Raw genomic sequence first — 23,873 nt, 5'->3', positions numbered from 1 at the left:
CTGGGCCGTTTGTGAATGAGCCGCAGCGAGCAGCGCTCACCTCTCAGAGCAGAGTCCCAGCCAAGCCCAGGAGCGCAGAGAGAAGAGAGAGAGGAAGGAAAAGTTTGCCAAATGGATTTCTTTGGAGGAGTCAGACTTTTATTATTCTCATATGTTCTCATTAACGGCATATTAATTACTTTACAAACTAAAGAAGGTGAGTGTATTTTTTTAATGATAATTTCAGAAAAGTTGATCACCTTAAATCTTTCTAAGCTTTATTGAAGTGAAGCACGCGTGCCATGCGGGGAACCTCCTTTAAGAAACTTTAAAACCAGGAAACACACTTTCTTTATCGTGTGACAGTCATGTAACACGGCTAAGACTTATTTTATGAAAACGCTTTAACTGTATAAAATGTTTCTGGTTGAAGTTGTGTTTTCAATTAGTCATAATCCATGAAGTTGAGATCGTAGCCTGCATGTGCGCTCCTCTAAACTTTATAACACCAGCAGGTGAATTCTGGAAATATTTTTGTCGCGTTTTTTGTATTAACCCTTTGAACTGTGTATCACTTGTTAATTATTACATAATCTGGACCAAGTTTATTTTTTAATCATAGCTAAATTACAAGTCTAGGCCTACACGTTGCAATCACGACTATAAGCAGTCAGACTATAGTCAGAGTCTTGAACTGCTTTTTTTTTTTTTCAACTAAAATGGACGTTAGTTTTTCAACAGCCTTTAAAGTAAATACTGCCAGATTTAGGGTGATTCTGCAATAAAATTTAAATCATTGTCATTTATAAATATCTATGTTTTTTGTGTAAAATAGAAGAGATGCATGAATTCTGAGTCAAAGTTTCTGATGAGTTTAAAGGTTTATTCTCTTGTACTAACAGTGTTCTTGTGTCTCCACAGAAGTGCTTTTGGACATGAAGGCAACAGGAGGTGAACTGGGCTGGTTGACATGGCCCTTAGATCAGGGAGACAAGTCTGGGGTGAGTATCGCTCCAGGTTCTTTTCTAGCTCCCACGTTCCCGTTTGGAATTTGCCTTCAGGATAAATCTGCGAGGAGAAAATGCACTGGAAGGGCCCGGCTGAGCTGAGAGCCTCCGGTGCTCTTACCATGCGAAATATTTGACCATTTGACTTGTGGTTTGCTGTTGAGTGAGCCTCCTGTGTATACATGTCAGGCTTTCTATAAAATCTGGTATAATCTTAGCCTAATGGTTGCCTGGTTATTCTTATGAGTTGTAGGAGTTGCCTGCAGAGCATGTCTGGGCTGCACCAAAGCTTCGGCAGACAGAATAGCTGCTAGCTCTGAACTGGGAATACTTGTGGCTTCTTGCGGTTTCAAGGCTTCAGCTCCAGAATTGTATGTTAGAGAGCAATTAACTTTTAAAGTTTGCAGCATGTGGTACCTCTTTTTAGAGGGGATGGGTTTTAGATGGAGCCAATCAGTCAGCGCTACCTTTTCCTTTAACCAGGGGAAAATGTCTAGCCCTATGTTTAGAGATGCTTCCAGAGAATAGCTACATTATTACACCCAAATGCTGTGGTTATCTCTCTGCCAGTATACAGGAGGCATGTGTGCCTTCTTCCATTTTGTGGTTTCAAAGTAATTGACCAGTCAGGCTCATGCAAATTCACTGTAAATGGGCTCATTTCATGTGCTGATGACTCAGATGTGTGGGCATGCTGTTGACAGTGGCTCACCCAACTTCTTTTAAGAGAAGTTTCCCTGCTATAAATCACTTTGTCAGTTTTGTTTCACTTTTTGCTCTAATAAGCATCAGGTGTTGATGTATTTTGTGAGGTTTGTTATTACTATCATTGTTATTATGATTATTATTTTTTAAAGTTTTAAACACTCACCTAAAAAAAATGTTCACCAACTGTTTAATAGAGGTGTTGGTTCTTCTGTTGTACATCAAATTTATATGCAGAGCCACACACTCAGCCAACAAAGCACATTCCTTTAATTAATAGCACAGTGGCTACATGCAGAGAGCAAACCACAGCCCCTGCCCCTGTGGGCCCAGATGTTCCTCAAGAGCCAAGGTTATGTTAAAACATGCTGTCACTTTTTTCAGAAATATTTGTGGCAGCATTAAGTATGTGAGCTGCAATGCTATTTGCCAAAAGTGGCAATGGCACGTGAAAGACTGAATTGGAAATAATTTAGGGTCTTTGCAGGAAAATGAACACAGAAATGCTTTGTCACAAAAAAATCCCTGAGGTTTGCTCTATTGTTGTTGCAAAGGCTCATAAAGTTATCCATGTTGCATAAATGTGTTATTGCTATGAAGGATAGTTGAAATATTCTGCAGGAGTAATTAGCAATATGTAGGTAGGGCCATGAGTTCCCCTACACACAGACTGTTTTTGTTCTCAGGTTCAGATTACAGTGGTTGAACCCTCATATGAAGTTCTATGGTGCCCCTTTTATTTTCACCTCCCTTATAGCCTTGGTCCTGCCCTGTATGCTTGGGGGTTCCCCAAGAGTCAGGGATTGTGGCTCTAACCTTGTTGGTTTGTGTGGTTTTGTTTCAGTGGGAGGTCGTCCAGAGGACCCTGAACGGCTCTCAGTTCTATACCTACTCTGTCTGCAATGTTGGAGAACGTGAACAGGACAACTGGCTCCGCACCACCTTCATCCAGCGGCGTCCATCAGCCTCGCGAGTCTTTGTGGAACTCCAATTTATCGTACGCGACTGCAACTCTTTTGGTGGTGTCTCGATGACTTGCAAGGAAACCTTCAACCTCTTCACGTCTGAGTCGGATGCAGATGTGGGCACTACCTTCCGCAAGGGCCAGTTTAAGAAAGTGGCCACCATAGCTCCTGACGAGATCACCGGCAAGAACGATCTGCGCATCAACACTGAGACACGAGTGGTGGAGAACCTGTCTCGTAAAGGCTTCTACTTGGCTTTTCAAGACATTGGAGCCTGCGTTGCTCTTCTCTCTGTTAGAGTTTACTACAAAACTTGCCCTGCCACAGTGAAGAGTCTTGCATCATTCCCTGAGACTGTGGCTGGAGGTGAGAACCAGGCACTGAGGGAAGTGAACGGGGTGTGCGTGGAAAACGCCATCAGTGAGGAGGTGCCCCGCATCTACTGCACTGTGGATGGAGAGTGGGTGGTACCAGTTGGACAGTGCCAGTGCAAACCAGGCCATGAAGAAGTCAAAGATGCGTGTCAAGGTAAGGGTGTGCTCTTGAATCTTTGGTATTTGTGAAGGTCTTTTGCCCCCAGGTACTCCATCCTGTCTGGGTGTAAACCCAGGATGCAGTTCCCACGAGAGTGTATTTTTAATGTGACCATTTTGCATTAGTCACCATTTAGCTTCATTTCAATTGCCATAGGTTGTAAAACAAGTCAGTATGACAGACTGCGGATATTTATCATAGGTGTTATTATCATTGTTCACTGGAATTCTCCCCTTGGCTAACATGGCTTCTCTGCAATGGAAGGAATGCTAAGGTCTACTTGTACGTGTCGGGGCATCATCCCTGACCTTGAACCGATACCTATAAAATTAGGAAATGTGCTTTTAAGTTTCAACTATAACTCCAGTTCTATGGAAAAGTTTGTTCAAGCCAACTTGCTTGGGATATAAAATGTTATACCCCTTGGGGAAAGTTTTCACTCTGAAGGTTCTCAGATCTCTCATTCATGTTGTACCTACGGGTTTTAAAACCTAAATGAACACTTTAATTTACCATTTAGGTCTGAAAGGCATTTCTCATAACTTCTTTAAACTCATTTTGTAGCACAAAAAGGATGCACAAATCTTCTTTGGTCACAGTCATGACATTAAAGCCACTTATTTTAAAATATGACACTCAGACATTGCACCCTTCACAACACTATCTTTCAGGCTGTTGCATCAGGTGATTTCCTGCTCTTTCATTATCATCTGTTCTCTTATCTTTATATGAGTTTGCTACGTAGTCCAACCATACTTCGGTCCTTTGACTTTGTAGTTGTGGCATGGTTGTGTTTTAAATCCTGAAAAGAAGGCTTTTATTGTTGTGGGAAGGGCTGTCAGGGTGACTGAAAGTGATCAAAGACGCCGGGAGGCTACTGTACTGTGATGGATTAGCATCTTCAAGGCTAGTGGGGGGAAAGGGGAGGAGGCAAGAGGAAGCTTCTGAGCCTCACTGACTTTGTTCATCTCAAGCATCACAGAACGCAGAGGCCCTCCTCTTGTGAACGGGCATGCCGACTACACGTTCCCCTGTCTGTCTCAGCATCCATCTTCTCCCCCTCTCTGTTTTCACAAATTTACTGAGCCTCAGCTTCTGGGTGTATTTTATGACTCCATCGGTGTATATGAACATACGACATAGGCTGGCGTGCCAGAGCATGTTGAAATTTGTTCCATGACTGAACACCTTAAGACTCCCATCAGCCCAAAGTACTCCTCCTCCTCCGCTGCTTTTTCTGGCACTCTTGTTTATACACACACACACACATGCATGAACTGAAACACTTATGCAGGTATGAACACCCCTTAATCTCACTCTCAAACACACGCATTGGACTATAGTTGTAAATCCTCATGTAGTCTGCCTATAATAGATTTGCTTTCCCACTTAGTTTTTCTCCCATTGGCAACAGACCGATAAAAGTGGTGAAGTTTTCTGTCAGTACATCATTTTTAGCTGTGGGAAAGTGCCAGGTAAGATGATTAGGGAGGAGGTGGAGGAGGAGGAAACGCAGGAAGGAATGAGAGAAAAGTCATACAAAAGCGACGGAGAGGTTGTGTTTAGTGGAGGGGTGTGATTTTAAAACAGAGAGAGGTGAGGAATGGAATGTAAAGGTAAGAGAACAATGAAGCGCTGTGTTTCCCCCGTGAGGCCGGAGGAGCCCACCTCTACCTCCACCTACATCTCCACCTCCTCTCCCCCTTGGCTGGTACATTCCTGATCAGTTTGCCGAGGAGGAGCCTCCCAACATTACTCCAGACCTGTGGAATTCCCAGGGGGGGAGGTGGGGGGGGGGGGGAGAAGAGCAGCTCCAGGTCAAGCCCTCAAATAAAAATGACTAAACACAGAAACCCCCCCCACTAAAAACTACCGAGTTGAAGTCAAATGAGAGGTCGGAGACGCGCGAGGGAAGTAGATGAAGGTGGAAATGAATCACAGGGCTGCAGAGCAGGGCCAAGATGAATGGTTCGAAGGGCTTTAAGCGGGATCTCCTTCGGACACACAGTTAATCATTCTGCCCACTTCTTTCCTGAGCTGCGTGCCGTTCAGGGAGAAACCACAAAACTTCAATTGTGGTGTTTTTTCTTACTTTGGTTGAAATTTTCCATGTTCAGCGATGTGTTCAGTCAGTTTTATGACTCCTCGGCCCCTCGGGACCTGTTAAAGTAGAAATCTGTGACATTATCTGGTTTTTGTCTCCGTCTCTTCATCAGCGCCCGCTGTTGTAGTGTTTCTGGCTGAGACAGAACTTCTCCATCAAAGTGTGTTTCTGGGATCTTTTTTTTTCCGTAGACCTTCTGTTGAGGTTTCTGTAGGTGGCATGTGGCGCTCTCCTCTTCTCATTGCTCATTTTAACCACAGAGTCTTTTTTTTTTTGCACAAACAAACTCTAAAGATAAACACATCACCTCCTGTGCTATAGAGACCTACCAAAGTGTTTAGAACAGCAAATGTGAAAGCTTTTATGAACTGGGTGTAAATCATATCTGTCAGCGGTAGTGAGACACAAAGCCGGCGTTTGTTTTTTTTATGAAAGCAATACAGATTACTTTAAAAGCAGCTTATTTTGGCTCTGAGAATATATGACGTGTCAATTGTAAAATGGATTAGACTTAAAGTAAGCACAGTGAAAGCTGCTCTAAAGATTTATATGTTTATTAACATAAGACTCACAAGAGTGATAAAGTCCTGATAAAGATGTTTGTGTTAATTCAATTTTTTGTCCAAATAATCGCTGTTTTGTTTAGTCTATTTGTTACACCAGTTTATGCAGCACTGAAGCTTTATTATTATTTTGTAAAATCCTTAGGAAATGCATTAATGTACATTTGTGTTTGGTTAAAGAAGTATATAAATAAAAAACTGATTACTTTAGTGAAAGTATAATTAATTTAATTTTAATTAAAAATGAAAATTAATTTAATAACAATGAACATATTTTAGAAACTGATTTCTTTGTATGAAAAATCTGTATAAAAAAATCTTGATCTGAACAGTAACTATATTAAATTTAAAAGTGTAAGAAGTACAATATACTGAAATGTAGTAGAGTAGAATTACAAAGCAGTGAAAATAGAAATTCCCTATTAAACTTAAATGCAAGACTTGAGTCAATGTAATGATTTATGTTCCGCTGATGGAAACAGTTTTCAATATGCGACTCCAGTTTTATATTTTGCTTTGCACCTGCTTTGAATCAGGAAGTCATTTTTATTTTTGCTCAGTGAGAAAATAAACATTCTTTTTTCAATTCTGGAAAAATCTTAACTTTTTGCAATTAAGTGGTTGGCTTTAAGCCTGACAGCAGCGCTGTGGGTTTCCATTTGTGACTCACTGTTGACACTGACACGGTTTTTCTCCATTGCCTATCACGCCCTTCCTTACCCATAATCCTCCCTGGTACAATAGAACAGCATACCGTGTGTCACCCCACAAAAGACCATGGGCTGCCCTGGCTGGTCTTCGGGATTGTGTTTAACCGTCCAGATCCACACCTCATCAGCGGCTCTAAAGCCTCATGCACACTCTTTACAGCTGACAAACGGGGCTTAATCCCACATCATGGTTTCCACAAGGCCTTATTTAAAACACAATGTGGAATATTTTGGACTGCTGAAGACTGGTTTGGTGTCTTGGAGAAAATGGCGTCTTGGTGGAACAACTGTCCACTGAGTTCCAGTAAAGTTATTACTCCTCTCGCCAAAGAGGTTCCAGTAAACTATTTTCTCTCTCCCCCTCCTTCCCTGTCTGTCCGCGTCTCTAAACTCATCCTCAGCTGATGTAACAAACAGTTGGTGACTAAGTTGTAGTTGTGTGACTGCACGCTGTGGTGAGTGATTTGTATGGGTAGTAATTGACTTGGGTGTGTTTGTGCTTTTTAAGTGAAGTAACTACTGGTTCTGCATGCTTTTTGCGTGCTTTTGCTGTCTTCTACCTCTCTCTCCACATCCTCCCTGTCCCTGAAGGGTCTTTCTATTTTAGCTTCAAATTTCCCTCATCTTTTATTTATTTGAAAGTTTCTTATCTCAACACATTCCCATCGCCATTTTACAGTCCTTAAAGCAATTTACTCAAGAGACGTACACTGTTGCGCAAGCTGTCCCAAGTATAACAAACTGACAGACAAACAAAAGTTTTTCTTTCGTGTGTTGTGTTCCTGTTGTCCGTGAAATCACAGAGCGACTGTTATTTTTGGCTGGATTGCAGGTCATGAATACGACACCAATAGAGTTTAAACATTCCGTTTCACACGACCCTGATGTGACTATTTAGACTGTGCACAGCTCTCCTCTTGCTCCCTGGTAAATACATTTCTCCACCACTGACTCGTAAAGATAAATAGAGGCTAAATTTGAACAATGCTGCCAATCAGAGAGTTTTTAGTGTAGAGGGAAAGAAAAACTGGCTGTGGTTAAGGCACAAACATTTAGTGAAGGTGAAATGTAAACTTCAGCCGTCAGTTTTTGTTTTTGTTGCACAAAATGGGGCTTGTAGCTCCTGTATTCGATGGTGGATTTGGATTGCTGATTGTTCACGTGGAAGTGAATCCTGCAAAAAGTCAGTTATCAAATGTTTCATGGTCATCTCAATCTGCTCGTACCTGGTGCCAACTGGTTCATCATAATCGAGCATAACCTTTTAAGATCAAGGTCTTGTGCAATTTCAGCTTATCTGATGGGCAGTACACAAAGAGACATGAACATAGCACCACACCTCGGGATCTCAGGGGATTAATTTAGTTGACTTATGTTGGATTTCACATGGAATCATCTCACTCCTGCAAGATAATCCCCACATTGAAATTTCCTGCTGTACCAAATTCCCTTGGCTCTTGATCCCTGTAGCCGGTCTCAGGAATAAAAGAAATCGTAAAACCACTGACTTATCGGACAACTCTGCTCATTTAGATGCACAGGCTGGATGTAAACTCTTTTTCTTCCTCGGCTCTTAAAAGCCACCGTGATTACTTTGAGTTTGTGGGTTCTTCAGATCTTGTGCCAAGGTAACGTCTGCCTGGAGGGCTGAACTTGAGGGAGTTGGTTAGATAATGGGGGAGACTATGAAAGCACTTTCAAGTGGTGTCATGCACCGTCTTGTTGGGCCATGTTTAGATTGAACAGAACACTGGCAATTACTATGAAGAAGATGACAGGAAATGTAGCAAAGTTGAGCTCTGGTGGCCCCATGACTCTTTAATGTGAATTAGAGCAAATCTTACTGTTGCGGTTTAATAAGTGTGATGGTTGAGCCTTTGAGGTGTCAGAAGATGTAGAAACCACTCTATCAACTATTATATCAGATATATTTATACCTTTTGGATGCATTATTCACCAATGGTAATGAAATTCTGTTTTCGCCAGATCATTTACAGTGGAGACCTACATGTTAACTTGAACCCACAGATGGAGTTCCTGTTGGCCTGTAGCGTGAATGGTGGACAAAAATGTGATGGCAGACCTGTGTACAGCCAGACATTTTTGGTTTTAACACAAAATTTGTTCAAAACTGCATTAAAAGCTGACAACACAACACTGGACATATTAATACCTTGATTAAATTTGATAATTTGACTTGTTAGCAAACAGTAATGTTAGCTTATTTAACATTAGCAACATATGCATTTAAGAGTTTCACAATTTAGAGTTTTGTTTCAACTGCACTGTTGAATGTATGTCCAATATTCACTCTGTTAAAATGTTGAAATGCAGTTTCTAAATGTCTGCCCTTAGTCAAATAACTGAGGCTCAGCAATTCTTGGCTTTTTTGTGTGTGCTGGTGGTGGTGGGGAAGTTGGGACATATTTCCTCTTGGTGACATTCCTGAGCCTGAAGGCTGTGTGTATGTATGTGTGTGTGTGTGTGTGTTGGTTTGGGGCTAGCAATGTGAAGCGCATTGTATTGTACTGCTGGTGTGTGAGGTCAGCACTTTCCTTCCCCCATGTCATTCAGCCATTGCCCCCCCCCAGCACAACACACCACCCACCCACCCTTCACTGCTAACAGGACGAGCCCACAGCGGAAACCGGAGGTCACCTAATCCCTCGGTGACTCCCCGACCCGTTTGCTCAGGGCTTTCCATTGTCGCTCGGTGCTCTGCGTTCTCGCTCAGGCACTTTCCTGATAAGTCATTTTGTTTATTGGTGCATTTGGTCCCATTTTAGCCCCTTCCCCTAACCAGGAAGCAGACGGTTGTCAGCGTCTAATGTGTGACTTGTGGGCTTGGCGTGCTGTTGTGTTTGCCACCTGGCTGTCTGGATTTGACCAGCAACATGAGGAAACGTGGCCAAATGACTATGACTGTGGTCCAGCTGAAGCCTCTGGAAGCTATCTGTGACTTTCATGTCAGCCAGGAATGGTTTCTTCAAAGTATCAGCTTTACTTTAGAACATGTTGAGCATGTTTTGTGCCTCCTTGACTCCACTCTATCCCTCCTTCTGTCAGTGAGCCTGAGTGGACAGAGGGAGTGAGAGGAGAAAGGGGATCATGGAATTTATTGTGTTTGTTAACAACCCCAGATGAAAGCCTAAGTGCAATTGTAAAACAGATGTAATGCCCTTACAGCTGCTCCATTGGTCAGCTAATCCTTTTGACTAATGACCACCCCCCACCCCCCCCACACCACCTTCCCCCACCTTCCCCCACCCCACACGCACACACTTCCATCAGCCCCTACACCTTTACTGCCCCCCACTCACCCCTCCTCTCCTCTACCTCGGTGACCTCTGGCTCATGTTACCGGCTCACCTCCCCCATCAGAGAACCCCATTGTTCCACCACAACCCGACTCCCCCAAAATGCTAATGATATGTTGTCACCCTGCATACAAACAGAATGACATGACATATTGCAATTACGGGTCTGACCAACTCGGGAATGAAAATAGGGGGGTGGGGAGGAGAAGTGAAGTAGATGAGGGTACAGACAAAGCAAGGATTCACTTGCCTCCAGATATAGCTGCTCTGATAAGGATCTGAACATTGTATTTATTTCTTATGCATTTATTTTTCCAACATGTTTTTTTGTTCACTGGCCATACTTCTGAATTTAACCTCCTTCCCCATGAGACAAGTCACCGGCTGCTGCTGCAAGTCTTTCTGCCTCCTCCTCCTCCTCCTCCTCCTCCTCCTCCTTCTTTCTGCGAGCATGTGTTTGTTTTACTTGGCCACTGACTCCCTGTAAGCCATGCACAGTTTAACTCACAACTACCCTGAGGCAGACATGACCTTTCTGCTTTTAAAAGCCCAGCTCCGGACTCGATTGTGGAGCTCCCACCCTCCCACACCCCCACTCACTCCTCCAGTCCTGAAGGCGATTTCTGTTGTCAAGCCACCATGTTACCCATTCATCCATCTATCCGACCATGCATTCATCACTGTCGCCATCTCATCCATCTTAACTTCTGCCGACAAACCGGGGGACCCTTGGGGGCTCCTACTCCAGAGCCACTCGGGCTCCCAGAATGTAAAAGGCCTCATGCACTCACTCTCAATAAACAAACACAGAGCCACTCAAGGCATACGGGGCCTCTCAAATGACAAACAGTGCCTCGCTTTGTAGCAATAGGTACGGAAAGAATGGTAGTCTAAGTTTGTCAGATGTTTCGACTCAGAAGAAGCTGGGAGACTTTTGTTTATGAGGGGGAAAGTGTTCATATAAAGAGCCCCCCCTCTTGAGTTTTGCGCCCATGTTCATGTTGGGTCAACACACATTCTGGCTTCCTTTTCGCTTATTATTCTGTCTCAGGACCCTGGTAGTCTCAGCACCGGTTCTTCTCTTGGTCACGCTCCCCTGTGTTTCCATGCTTTGATTGGCTGCTTTAGGAAGGAAGCGCTGCGTCAGCCTCACACTTCCTGCTTCCTGTTGTGTCCAGCAACAATCCAAAGCCCCCCTCCACCTTATCCATGGAACCAGGAAGTTTCCTTTCACTGGACTTTGCTCTTTTGTCGAGGAATCTTCTTGTTAAATACCTCAACAGAGAGTCATCTAGTTTCACTTACTGTCAATGTGACTCATTTGTTGAAAATACACAAACTCTTTCACCTTTTTTAGTAGAGAACTGGGCTCAAACTGAAGCTACAGTAAAGGCGCTCCACTACAGGCCTCCTGTTGGGTGGTGTGCATTGGAATGCATCTTGATTATAGAGGCGGCTCAGAGTGTAAGGCCATCATCTCCACAGGCCTGACCACGATGCATTGCAGCCGGCACTGTAGCGCCAAAAAGAGGCTAGTCCTCCTCTATTCAGTTGCCATGTGGCATTTCGGCTATTCCCATCTGCAATGCTTGTGTGTGTATGTTTTTTTCTCTCAGCACTTGAATGGCATGGCATTCTCCTTGCCTGCTGGTCAGCGGTGAATAGCAATGTTAATGGGTTAGCTGGGAGCCTTTTTAGTGAGGACTGGGAGGAGAGAAAGGAGGGGAGGAAGGAATTTGGGGATTACGAGGAGGAGAGGTAGGGGAATGAATCGGGGTTTGAGGCAGCAGCTGTTTCCCCTTCTCAATGGAGGAGTTGAGCCTGGCCTGTCTCTTTTCTGTCTCCCCTCTTTTCTTCAGTCCTCAGCAGGATACAGTATTCCTCTCTTTCTTTCTGGAACCTTCTGTTCCTTCATACCACCTCTCTTCTGCTGAGCCCGTCTACCGCCTCATTCTCGTTAATGAGTAGCAATGGCACTGAGTGAAACAGCTGGCCAAGACAGAGAGGATATACCGTCTTGAGGGGCGGATTGAGTAACATGTAAGCCAATTGGGCAAGGCTCACAAATTCTTCTCATTCTGAGTATTTTTCTTTCCGCCATTGTTGTCATGCTCCACAGTTAATACACACCTCTTCATAGCAGCTCGGTGAACCGCAATGATAGGCAAACCCAATGGAGTCTAAGAGAAACTCATGGTCAATCAAGTAAATCCCCTTGATATGACTTAAATGGAGCGGGAGCCGTGTGCTCCCCGTCTTCTGTGTGGTCACTTGTGGCTTCCAAATGAACTTCATTCAACTGAACCACAGAGAAAAGCAGCCATACAGCGAGACAGTATCTTTGAGTGAATCTGATATTGTCTTTGTCCTTGGCTCTCCTTTTCAACTTGAGACTGCGTGTTTGCCTTTGCCGGTTTCATTGCTTGTCTCTCTTCACTGGCATGAACTTCAATCTTTTGCTACGCATGCCTCATTTCAATTGGCTATCATGTCCTCTTTCTACCTTATCTGATCTCCCTCTTGCCATAAACTTCCTCATTTCCATTCCCTCTTTCTTTTCCTGTGGCCCGCATGTTGGTTCTCATTTGCATTGTCAACATCTTATGACATCTGTCAAGAGCTATATAAACGCTCCAGGCAAATGACTCTGAAGAAAGGAAAGAAATGTGTGTGTGTGTGTGTGTGGGTGTGTGTATATATGTGTGTTTGGCTGAATTAACTTGACAGAGGGACATGAACAGGTGACAGGCAGCGGACATAATCCCTCTTCTGATGTCAGATTTACCCATGTGTCTATGGGTGTGCTATGCATACATGTATGTGTATTTTGTGCATACATATGGATGTGGGTGCATGTGTGCGGTGCATACATGAACGTGTGTGTGTGTATGTGTGTGTGTGTGTGTTTCAATGTGTGATGGTGTGAGGATGTGAGCAGCAGCCGTTGGAATGCTCTTGCAAAGTTTAAGGGGGGCCTTCTCATTTTCACTCTCCTTTATGGCGCGCTCTCTCAGAAATTTCACACCGTATTAAGTTCATATTTCACCACCGCTACGCACAGCTGGATTCTCTACCTGCATTTCTTTATTCCGAGTTGGACGTGTGAAATTAAGTGTCATCTTATCTAGGCGATACAGTTTCAAAAGTCTGCATGTGGGTCATTGAAAGGAAAAAATATAATAGTGTTGAGTGCAAACGGATGCTCTGCTTTCAGCCATCTCCCTTTTAATTCTTGACGCTTTCCTGATTTGCCTTTATTTCTCTTATTGTAATGCAGCATTGAAGACTGACTTACTGTCGTGGAATGTGGGATGACTGGTTGTGTTTGTTGAGAGAGAGAGAGACAGTAAGAAAGCAGCAGTGGAGGGGGGTTGTGGTTGAAAAAGTAAAGAGAAGGAGTGCCGGCTAGTCAGGGAGTCTGCGTTTTTGTTTCAGGGCTGGGCTCATGTGAGCAGTGTCTTTGCTGGAATGGACAGTGTTTTAATGAGTAGAGTCAACAATGTGCAGAGCCTCGCTTCTGTTTTCTCTCTCATATCTCTGTCACTTGTCCAAATGTGACCTTTAGCCTTGATATAATAACATGTCCACTCAACCTTGGTGTCTTGCACAAAAGGTGAAAAGTTCACGGCGTTACTGATGTTTTAAAGAGCCTTGAGTGATCTGGAGGAACTGGCTGTGCGCTATGTCATATGGGATGTTGCCTGAAGTCATTATTGTCCTTGTTCACCTTCTCATGCAAATGTATTTTTGTGTTTGCAGAATGTAAGCCTGGCTTCTTCAAAGCTGCAGCATCCAGTGACAAGTGTGAGCCGTGTCCTGAAAACACCCAGAGGCAGGGCTCCGGCGCTTTGTTTTGTCCCTGTATGGATGGCTTTTACCGGGCCCCAACTGACCCCTCTACTGGACCCTGCTCAGGTGACAAGTCCCCCTCATCTCTGATGAGAACCTTGAATTAAGTACATTTAGAATATTTGCTGTCAATGAACCACCAAGTATTGTCATTTCCATGTGACTGTCCTAGTGTGAACTCTAATTCAGATACATTTTGAAGGTTTTGACTTTTGTTTGAATCCTACAAGATGTGCAGGAATTTAATATTTTTTGTTGTTGCATTCGTTTTCGCTGCAAACATTAGTGTGGTTTCTGTTTGAATCTCACTTCTAAGATGTAGTTTCAAGAGAGAGCCATTTCCCAGAATCCAGACTTTTTGGACATCTTGTAAAATTCAAAACAGCACTCTTTCTTTTTAATGATACTGTCATGTTGTCGGAAAGCAATCTCCCACATTTTCCTTTCCTTGGTTTTCTTTCTCCCTGTTTCTAATATCTCTTATCTTTCCTGAACTGTGTTCATTAGGCCTCCCATCTGCTCCACGAGACCTCCAGGCTACCACCACCCAACTCTCTGCAGGAAAACTCCTCCTCTCTTGGAGCCCACCGGAAAACACGGGAGGTCGAACAGACATCACCTACAGCGTTGAATGTGAGCGCTGTGAGGACAATGTGTGCCAACCCTGCGGAGACAAAATTCGCTATGAACCGGCCAGCACGGGCCTGACCGACACCAAGGTTTCAGTGAGCGAGCTGGACGCGCACCTCAACTACACCTTCACTGTGGAGGCACATAATGGTGTGTCACTGTTCGCTAGTCAGGGAACGCCACAGGCTGATAGGCCACCACCCACCATCACTCTGACTACATCTCTGCACTACACAGGTGAGTGAGGCTGTTATGAGCCAGTGGAGTGATGCTATCTGTGCTGCAGTAATGAGAGATGCTATCTGTAAGGCGGTGGCAGATCTGTAAGTCGAATTGTGCTGCAGGAGTGACATGAGGTTCTCAGATTTCATCAACCGGAAGCGCAGCCATACTGTTCATATTTTTGGATTATTTCACATCCCAAAGATACTGAAGGCTTCTTGGCTCTCTGTCCTTAGATCCCCCCAAGATTACCTCAATGCGACTGGTTGAGAGGTCTGCCACCAGCTTGTCCCTTTCCTGGGACATATCCCCCCGACCACGGATCCAAGCCCGGCCCTTCCGCTATGAACTTAACTACCGCAAGAAGGTGCGTCACTCTCATTTGCTTTTCTGTTATGTGTTGAAATGAAAAGTCAGTTTTATGTATTATTCTGCATTTATCACTGTATAAGGTTAAAGCTCCCTCTAAGATATTTAGTTTAAATAACACAGAGGGCCTTCAGTTTAAGCTCAGTGCTCCTGATCTGACCAGTTAAACATAAACTGTCCATTAACTTAAATACTGAAATTAAATCTGTGGCCTCCATCTTCAGCATTAAAACTGTTTTGTTTTTTTTGACTGAATTTCTCCCTGACCTCTCTTCTTCTGTCTCCCAGGATGATAACCTGGATGTGACTACCTATACCGTACTCATACTGGAGAAGAACTCTGTGCAGATCAGCGATCTAGCCCCGGGCACTGCCTACCTGTTCAGGGTGCAGGCCCTGAGCTACGATGGCAGCCCTGGAGGGTCCAGCATGGAGGAACAGTTTGAGACCTCATCTGAAGGTACAGAGGAGAACCACTGTGGCAAAATTTTTGCTAGTTTTGTTCAAGAATGGGATTTTTCTGATGCGTGTCTATGTTTCCTTTATGTGTGTTTTACAGGACCCCTTGCTCCAAACAATACAGCAGTCATTTTCGGTGCGGCAGTTGGAGGAGCGGCCATGTTGTTCATAGTGGTCGTGGTCCTTTTCCTTCGCAGACGGTCAGTAAACGCCCCTCTCTGCTGCCCTCCTTGTCTTTCTGTTCTGTTAATCAGTCAGAATATACCCTCCTTCACTGGTTTCCTCTCCAATTCTTCTGCCCTTCCTTTGTGGGGCCCCCAAATGGCCTTTGCATTCACTCTCTCCTCACCTCTCTCTTTCTCTTTTCCTTTAGCCAACTTTCTCTTTCTCTTTATCTGGATCTGTGTCCCAGCACTCACTAGGGAAGAATTTGTGTTCAATGTGCCTTGTCATTGCTCAATGGTTATATTCTAGTGAGTGTTGGGGCCTTTGAAAGGAAATTGGTCCAGAGTGGTACATTGTTGGTGATAAGAGGCGCTTGGTTCTTTCTGTACCACACCGCAGGCACTTTGTAAAGGTGACCTGTGCCTGTACTGTAGCAGACTGTAGCCCGTCTGTCCACCTCCCCCTCCCTCCTGCTTGTCTGTCTTTCAGTCTTTAAATCGGCTTGGCAAACACAGTCTATCTTCAATCTTTATCAAAGGGCCGCTTCTCTCTGAATGGACGCATTGCAGCGTCGGGATCCTTTTGAAAGCTTTAGAGTGTCTCGAAAAATGATAACAAAGGTTGCTATGTGCTATTGATATTAAAGCAGGCAAATGATATATAGAGAAATGTTCATTTATTGTTTGAAAGTGGGATATTAATTTACAAATGTTTTTTATCTTATTCAGGAAGAGAAACTCTCATACCAGGCAAGGACCAGAGGACACCTACTTCTCCAGCGCAGGTAGATCAAATGAATCTCTCTCATCTCTTTGTCTGACCTTATTCACTTTATCTTACTAATTTGTTAACATATAATAATTTTCTTTCTTTTTCTCACAGAGCAATTGAAGCCTCTCAAGACCTATGTTGATCCACATACATACGAGGACCCTAACACAGCCATCCTAAAGTTTGCCACTGAAATCCACCCAAGCCACATAACCAAACAGAAAGTCATTGGTGCTGGTGAGTGACATCCCTGCTGAGACAATCTGCTGTGGGGCTTAACTCAGAGATGTTGGATGTTGAAAGATTTTTCCAATCCCCAAATTCGCTGTTTATATTGTGCATTTTCCACAGCTTAACAGGTTGACTGACAGTGGTTACTTTAGTGAGATTAACATCTATCTAGCTGGAGTTCTCACACAACAAGTTGAGACATTTTGTAGTGTGGCAACTCTTGGCTGTGGGACCTATGTGTTTTGGCTCAAGATGACATGAACTATTACATAAAAGAAAGAAAATGTTGCAGTAACAGTATTTTGGAAGGATATCAGAGGACTTCCGCAGGCCGTGCCCAAATCTTTCCATATGTTATTCAAGTATGTTATTCACCTTTACCCTTTGAGCCAATACACCCTTCCCCCCCCCCCTTTTCGCCTCATGTGACAGCTGATTCCCATGCTCCCAAACCACAGGCCATCCACCAATTAAACAACATAGGCGCTCTCTTTCAACACCCAGCCAGAACACACCTCTCTGAGAGAGCCTCAGGCAAAACAGTCACAGAGACTTCCTTATTTTCACAATGTTGCAAAGCAAAAACCCTGGCAGCCAGAAACCCAAGAAGATGTATCAAACACACATTTATCAGATATCTCCTTTCTAAATCAACTGTCTCATTGATGTGTCTTGCAGGAGAGTTCGGTGAGGTGTACCGTGGTATTCTGAAGGTGCCAGGGAGGAAAGAGGTGGCAGTGGCTATCAAGACGCTGAAGCCAGGCTACACAGAGAAACAGAGGCAGGACTTTCTGAGCGAGGCCTCCATCATGGGTCAATTCTGCCACCAGAACATCATCCGTCTGGAGGGGGTGGTGACCAAATGTAAGGACTTCTGTGAGTTTTCGTCCTTTTTTTAAAACAAACTTTTCTCTTAATTTTCTTGCCTGTTTTAGGTCAGTTTCACTATATAATTCGTTCTTATGTGTGTGTGTGTGCAGTCAAACATGCCATGATTGTGACTGAATACATGGAGAACGGAGCACTGGACCGGTACCTTAGGGTAAGTCTACCACTTACTGTTGCGCTGATGGAAATTTCTGGGTCTTTCCAAGAAAAACAGGTTGTAGATTCAGTCGCCAAAAACGACCTATAGTTACGTTTGAGTGACAGACACATCTAGCGGCCGTAGTAATTATATCCTGGAGAAGTGACACAATTCAGATGACGTCTATATAAAGTAACTTCCTTATTATGGTTGGGTGGATGGCTAGATAATTAGTTAGATGGCAAAAAGTGGACTTAGCTGCAGGAGACCACTGTTCGCACTGTTTGCTTCCCATTTCTAACCACAAGTCGGGGCAATTTTTAAAGAACTGTAACGTGGTGTTTACTGTTGCCATAATAACGAAGGTTGCCTAACTTTATGGAAGTAGTAACGTTTCAAGTGAACATTTTAACCCAAACCATGATCTTTCCCTAACCTAACAAAGTGGTTTTTGTACCTAAACCTAACAAGACTTTAACAACAGTGTTGTCACATCATAAAACATCATTATTTTTTAACAGTGATTTGTAATGGTTTTGGAAAGCAGCATATTTTGCTCCAATGGCTCACTCTGGAGTGCAGGTACAAACGACCTATGTGGTTGTGTAATTTGGAGGAATCTCTTTACTACGACTATTGCCACCATGGCGATAGACAAGCTGTGTTTTTTTGTCTAAATATTGTTTGTGCCAATAAAATAATGTCTTTAAATGTCTATGACAGTAATTCATAGATTTGATGTTGATAACTATTTTATCATTTTGTACAGTCTTGTGATGTCAATGTTTCTTTTATTATTCTGCTTTTTATCAGTTTGCTACAAGCTTGGTCAAAAACTATAATGAATCTGTTTTACCCTCAGGACCACGATGGTGAGTTTTCCTCCTTCCAGCTGGTGGGCATGCTGCGCGGCATTGCTGCAGGCATGAAGTACCTCTCTGACATGAGCTACGTTCACCGCGACCTGGCTGCCCGCAACATCCTGGTCAACAACAACCTGGAGTGTAAAGTATCAGACTTTGGCCTGTCCCGAGTGCTGGAGGATGATCCTGAGGGGACGTACACTACAAGTGTGAGTACATGACTTCATGTTAGCTTTTAAGTAAAAAAAGATTGACCTCAATCACATCAAAGCAAGGTGCAGCCTGGTGTCTGTATTGGTTTTTAGATTCAGGAGTCCTTTTTTTTGTTTCTCTGTCTCTAACATGAAACATTTTTCATGCACAGGGAGGTAAGATCCCCATTCGCTGGACAGCTCCAGAGGCAATTGCATACAGGAAGTTCACCTCAGCTAGCGATGTGTGGAGTTTTGGCATTGTCATGTGGGAGGTCATGGCCTTTGGTGAAAGGCCTTACTGGGATATGAGTAACCACGAGGTGAGTTTCAGTGTTTATGGAAAGTTTTCAGGAAGCGCTTTTCTTGGTTTTGGTGTTAGAGCTAGAGTGTTCTTTTAGTGTGTCTTATGTATAATATATTTTTAGGATCCTAACAGTGAGAAAAAAATATCTAATTAGTCACCTAATGAACTTGCAGGTGATGAAGGCTATCAACGAGGCTTTCCGGCTGCCGGCACCAATGGACTGTCCCTCAGCTGTTTACCAGCTGATGCTTCAGTGTTGGCTCCAGGATCGTTCCAAGAGGCCACGCTTTGGAGACATCGTCAGCCTGCTGGACAAGCTGCTGCGGAGCCCAGATTCCCTGAAGACCATTGCAGATTTTGACCCACGGTAAGGTTTATTTATGTACATACCAGACTAAGGGTTCCAGTGTTGACCCTACTGTAGCTGCCACTATCAGCAGCCAGTTCTCTGAAACAACGTTCTAAACAAAACTTCTGCAATACAACTAGTATAAATAGAACTTTTGTCTCAGTAAATAATTGCAAATTTAGGTTGCAAAAATGAAGATTTGAGACTTGACTCTTGTGAGATGTCAGCAGGCCTTAAATACATTGAATGTTAAATTATTAAGCCTGCACATTGAATGGACTTGGTCTTGTTAAACACCATTAAATGCTTTGAAAGCAAAATGTTCAAATGCTAAAAAACCCCGGTGAGAATCAAACTGGGATGTTGCATTAATTTAGTATGTGTCTCATCCACTAGACCACCAGGAAGGTTGGACCTGTCTCAGTACTTTATATCTTAATATTAGTCTTGATTGACTTATAACTTGACTTGGACTTGTCTTTATTGAGACTTGACTTGGACCTGCTTCAAAAGACTCTGGCAGCAGCTTCCCATTTACTTTACCTTTAAAAAAGGGGCAGTTTGGGGGGGAAAGGGAGATTAGCTTTAAAATGGTGTACTGAAACCATTAAAAGGATATACTGACACCTTGCCTGCTAGGCTAATGAAAGAAATGTGTGTGACCTCCTGACAGAGGAAGTCTAAAGCTCTTTTGTTTGTGATTGTGTGCTTGAATGCATATTTTCTCCTTTGTGAGGGAGCATTAAAGCCAGAAATGGTGAGAAAAGACAAAAGGCTGTCGCTCTCATATCTCCATCGGCTCTTGCCCCTGACTGCTCCAACTGGTTTTTAATCACTAACTGCACAGTAATTATAGTCCTCAGTCATCCGCCTCTGTTGTGGGAACGTCTGTTGATTATTTGCATTTGGATCTACTTTTTTTTTCTTGCAGCGTATCCATCCGCTTGCCAAGCACCAGCGGCTCAGACGGTTCCCCTTTCAGGTCAGTGTCTGAGTGGCTGGAGTCCATTAAGATGAGCCAGTACAGCGAAAACTTCACCTGCGCTGGGATTGTCACTATGGAGCAGGTCCTGCAGATGAAGAATGAGTAAGTGGGACATGATTCCAGATTTGGTGACATGACATAACAAGTTTGGATGTTTTTACTTGATGTACTTGTTAAGTATGCTGTTGGCAAAGAAGGAGGAACATTTTGTCATCAAATTATGTTCGGAATTAAAACCATTAATTGCACAAGAATGTTTTTCCTCCTGACAGTAAGTCTGTTATGGACTCCCCTCTTGTAGTTTATGTATGTTTTCCTAAAATGTTGCTTTTTAACAGCCAGCAGAATAGTTTGCGCACAATATAATCTCCAACCTCAGTTACAACTTGAGAAATGTTTGAGATGGAAAAAGTAATGGAGGGAAGAAGAAGGAGTGGGCTCATTTGTGGTAGACTGGCGATGGTGGCTTGTGGTCGCTGCAGTCCTTATTCTTCTTTCCTCTCTCCATTCTTTCTCTCATCCCTCCCTTCACCCACACACACTAGCTGCCCTGGGCAGCACTTTTGCTTGAGCCCCGAAAACCACCAGTTTTGGCTGTTTAGGGCAAAGGCCTTTTGTGGCTTTTTCAACATTAAAGAAGGAAAGGAAGGAAAGAATAGCCCGTGAAGCAGGGGCAACTCGGGGAGATTAAGGAACTGAAATAGATGGATGAGATTTGAAGCCCCATAGTCGGCATGTTTGTACTTCTAGAAAGATTGAAGAGGTGTGCTCAGAATGTACCCCTTGAACTTATCACAGCGTAGTTTACGGCAATTGGATCTTCTAACATGTGTAGGAGCATTAAGGGGGCAATTTAATGAAATGGACTCAACCTTTTGGAAAAAAAGGCTTAGTGAAGCACATAATATAAGGTTGTTTTGGGGGCAATAACGAGGGCCAGAGCTTTTCCCGACCGCACTACCAGCCAATTGGGACCCCCCCCATTTCCCTTCTCTGCCATGGCATATGTATCTCAGTTGGTCTTGGTAGTGATTTGGGAAGATGGGCAGACTGTAAAGCAGACGACAAACCCTTTTGAAGTATTTGTCATACAGAATGGTGTGATTTCATGGCCCCATGTTTCCATCTCAGGGCATCTGGTAGCACTCTTGGAAAACCAGCAGTTATTTACAACCCACCCTCTGCTTGCCAGACAACTGATTCATGGTCAACAGGGAGAATCCTCGTTAAGTAATTAAAGCTGTAATTAAGGCTTTGACTTGGGGCTGCTGTGTTGCAGGGCTTTTGTAGGTTTGCATCATGTGCTTGTGAAGAGCGAAACCCCCAGTACTATCCTTTAATGCCGAGGATAAATTGAAACCTCTGCAGATTACTAACTCTGAACACACTGCACCTAGCTGCACTGGTTCAGTGATCAAGCAAGTCAGCTCGAGGCTGGCATTTCATCACGTTGGATGAATTAGTGATTACTTCAAGGCTTGAGAGGCAGGAAGGATGTGCGTGAAAACTGTTGGAACGAGGCCAAAGTGTAAATCCATGTGCAGCTCCTCTTACATACTGTCATGTCTCTCTCTTACAGGGATATTAAGAACATCGGGGTGAGGCTTCCTGGCCATTTGAAAAGAATCGCCTACAGCATCTTAGGTTTAAAAGACCAGACCAGCACCCTGAGCGTGTTTGCAGTGTGATCCTCACAACGAAGGGAATTAAAATTGGGCACTGAAGCAGGCAGCCCTTTGAACTCTAAGCTGAGCTGGAGCGAAACTGCAGGGACGGCTTTGGATCGGCAGGACCAAGAGAATTGTGCCATCCTTTGGAGCCGACTGAATCAGACTTACTGTACATTTTTTGATTTCTTCATCTTTATCCACATGGGAATGGAGCAAATATACAGCAATAGATGTATCAAGTAGACTGTATATTTAGATATCTATTTTTATTATCCATGTCTTCTGTACAAATGCAATTCATTGCTCAGCATTTTTTTTTCATTTAATCTTCTCATTCCTGCTTCATAAAAATCAACAATCAAGCCACCTCTCGTAGCATCCTGTATCAAACAAACAAGGAAAGTGCAGTAAGTGTGATAGCATGGGAGCAGTGGAGTCCAGCCCTGGTTCAGTTTGCGGTTGGTGCTGATGTCACAGCGTCTCCCCTTTAATTGGCACTTTGATCCATTTCCTGTCAGACCAATGAGGATGGAGAATCGAGACGGCTGAAATGAGCGTGAGCTGGCCAAATCCTAAAGAGATGGTGTTGTTACTGGCTTTCTACTGGCTCAGCTCAGAAATTAAGCTATAATCATATAAGTGATGTTATATGAAAAAAAAAGCAGAGGATATATATGAGGTACTCTTTGTGTACAGATTTACTTTTGTGTGTGTGTGTGTGTGTGTGCGTTGGGCGATTACCACAACTATTGGGTTTAAGAATTTATAATGTAGCACTTGGATCAAGAATCATATGATCTTGGTTTGTCTGAGAATTGCAAGAAAAAGGCGTTCACACTCAAAATCCTTAACTAAAAGAAATGGTATCGAGTGAGAAATTGTGTAAGTGAAATGAGTTTCAATCAGACTGACAGAATTTGTTTGTAGTGTGCCGGTAATGAAGAGAGAGAGGCTGAAGTTTGCCAATATGCAAATGCCCCACCGCCAAAAAAAAAAAAAGATTTAATGATGATGAGTCTTGTTGTGGTTGAGATGATTTCATAATAGTTTGGTTTGCAATTTCAATGTCTCATTTAGTTTTGTAGTAGCTAGACAAATACTCATTCATGTACCTGTTGGTTTGAGTAACATTGTGATGGGATGAAATTATACGCTTTTACAATTAAGTGCTCGACTTGTTCCAGACATTCAAAGACATTTTAAAGTGCCTGTTTGTGGAACCGTAATGGGAGTTTGCTTCTGCCTGTTTTTATGAAGCAGCTCTCTGGTGTAGTGGGAAGTATGTAGTGGACAGTTTCCCCAGTGCTCTTAATTGATGACTGCAAATCATTGTGTTACTGATGTACACCTTCTTTTACTTGAATTTTTACTGCATTTTCAAATGTATCTATGATTCTATTGTAGCTGATAGATCCATCTGTGGAAAAGGGATTTTTTTTGTTATCACTCTGGTTTACTGGTTGCATTTTATACATTTTGTATGATTTCACTATTTACCATATTAGCAAACTGATTATTTTTTTAAGCTCCCATCACTTTCCTCCAAAGCGATGTCTCCCATTTTTGCTGCCTTTCTAAAAACTTTGAGAGTTCCTTCATCAAAGAGCAAACTCCTTCCTCTTTGCCTGTTGTTTTATACTGTATTTAATAGTCTATTTATTTTTTACTTGTATTTATTATCCTGATAAACACTGAGCTGGGATTATAATTGAAGGTTGTTCTCTCATTCTAAATAAAAAAAAAAAAAGCTCTATTGTGCCCTTTTGATTCCTGAATTATTCAAACCTGAAATTGCCTTGTGAAGCAATAAAAGTCTTAAATTGAATTTGGCAAAGACTGATGTATGACTGACACAAACAGAGCAGAGGAATGCTTTATTTTTCTTTAACTGTGCCGGGATG

General features: G+C 43.1%; 1 protein-coding gene across 2 annotated transcripts; it reads left to right on the top strand.

Annotated features, from left to right (window-relative positions):
- On the top strand, positions 1 to 23,797 carry epha2b (eph receptor A2 b). 2 transcript variants are annotated; one of them, XM_044352004.1, is made up of 17 exons: positions 1 to 196; positions 901 to 980; positions 2,536 to 3,184; positions 13,644 to 13,799; positions 14,241 to 14,600; positions 14,822 to 14,952; positions 15,243 to 15,414; positions 15,514 to 15,613; positions 16,307 to 16,362; positions 16,461 to 16,586; positions 17,259 to 17,444; positions 17,561 to 17,622; positions 18,470 to 18,679; positions 18,835 to 18,984; positions 19,142 to 19,335; positions 20,249 to 20,404; positions 21,882 to 23,797. In XM_044352004.1, exons 1-17 carry the CDS (start codon positions 16 to 18, stop codon positions 21,988 to 21,990), a joined length of 3,078 nt encoding a protein of 1,025 aa, XP_044207939.1. In that variant the 5' UTR covers positions 1 to 15; the 3' UTR covers positions 21,991 to 23,797. The 2 variants fall into 2 exon arrangements, with proteins under 2 accessions (XP_044207939.1, XP_044207938.1); XM_044352003.1 differs by having other exon boundaries at positions 17,259 to 17,456.
- Positions 23,798 to 23,873: the final 76 nt, after the last annotated feature.

This window comes from Thunnus albacares, chromosome 5 (genome assembly GCF_914725855.1).
Source record: "Thunnus albacares chromosome 5, fThuAlb1.1, whole genome shotgun sequence".
Lineage (NCBI taxonomy): Eukaryota > Metazoa > Chordata > Actinopteri > Scombriformes > Scombridae > Thunnus > Thunnus albacares.
Note: the sequence above shows the minus strand (reverse complement) of the source record. Positions and strands in the feature narration are given on the sequence as shown.

Excerpts from the sequence above, each read along its gene's own strand:
- epha2b (XM_044352003.1), top strand. The coding sequence starts at position 16 with ATGAGCCGCAGCGAGCAGCGCTCACCTCTCAGAGCAGAGTCCCAGCCA. Across the intron at positions 15,415-15,513 it reads GTTTGAGACCTCATCTGAAG|GACCCCTTGCTCCAAACAAT; the intron begins GTACAGAGGAGA and ends TGTGTTTTACAG. Across the intron at positions 18,985-19,141 it reads GGGATATGAGTAACCACGAG|GTGATGAAGGCTATCAACGA; the intron begins GTGAGTTTCAGT and ends ATGAACTTGCAG.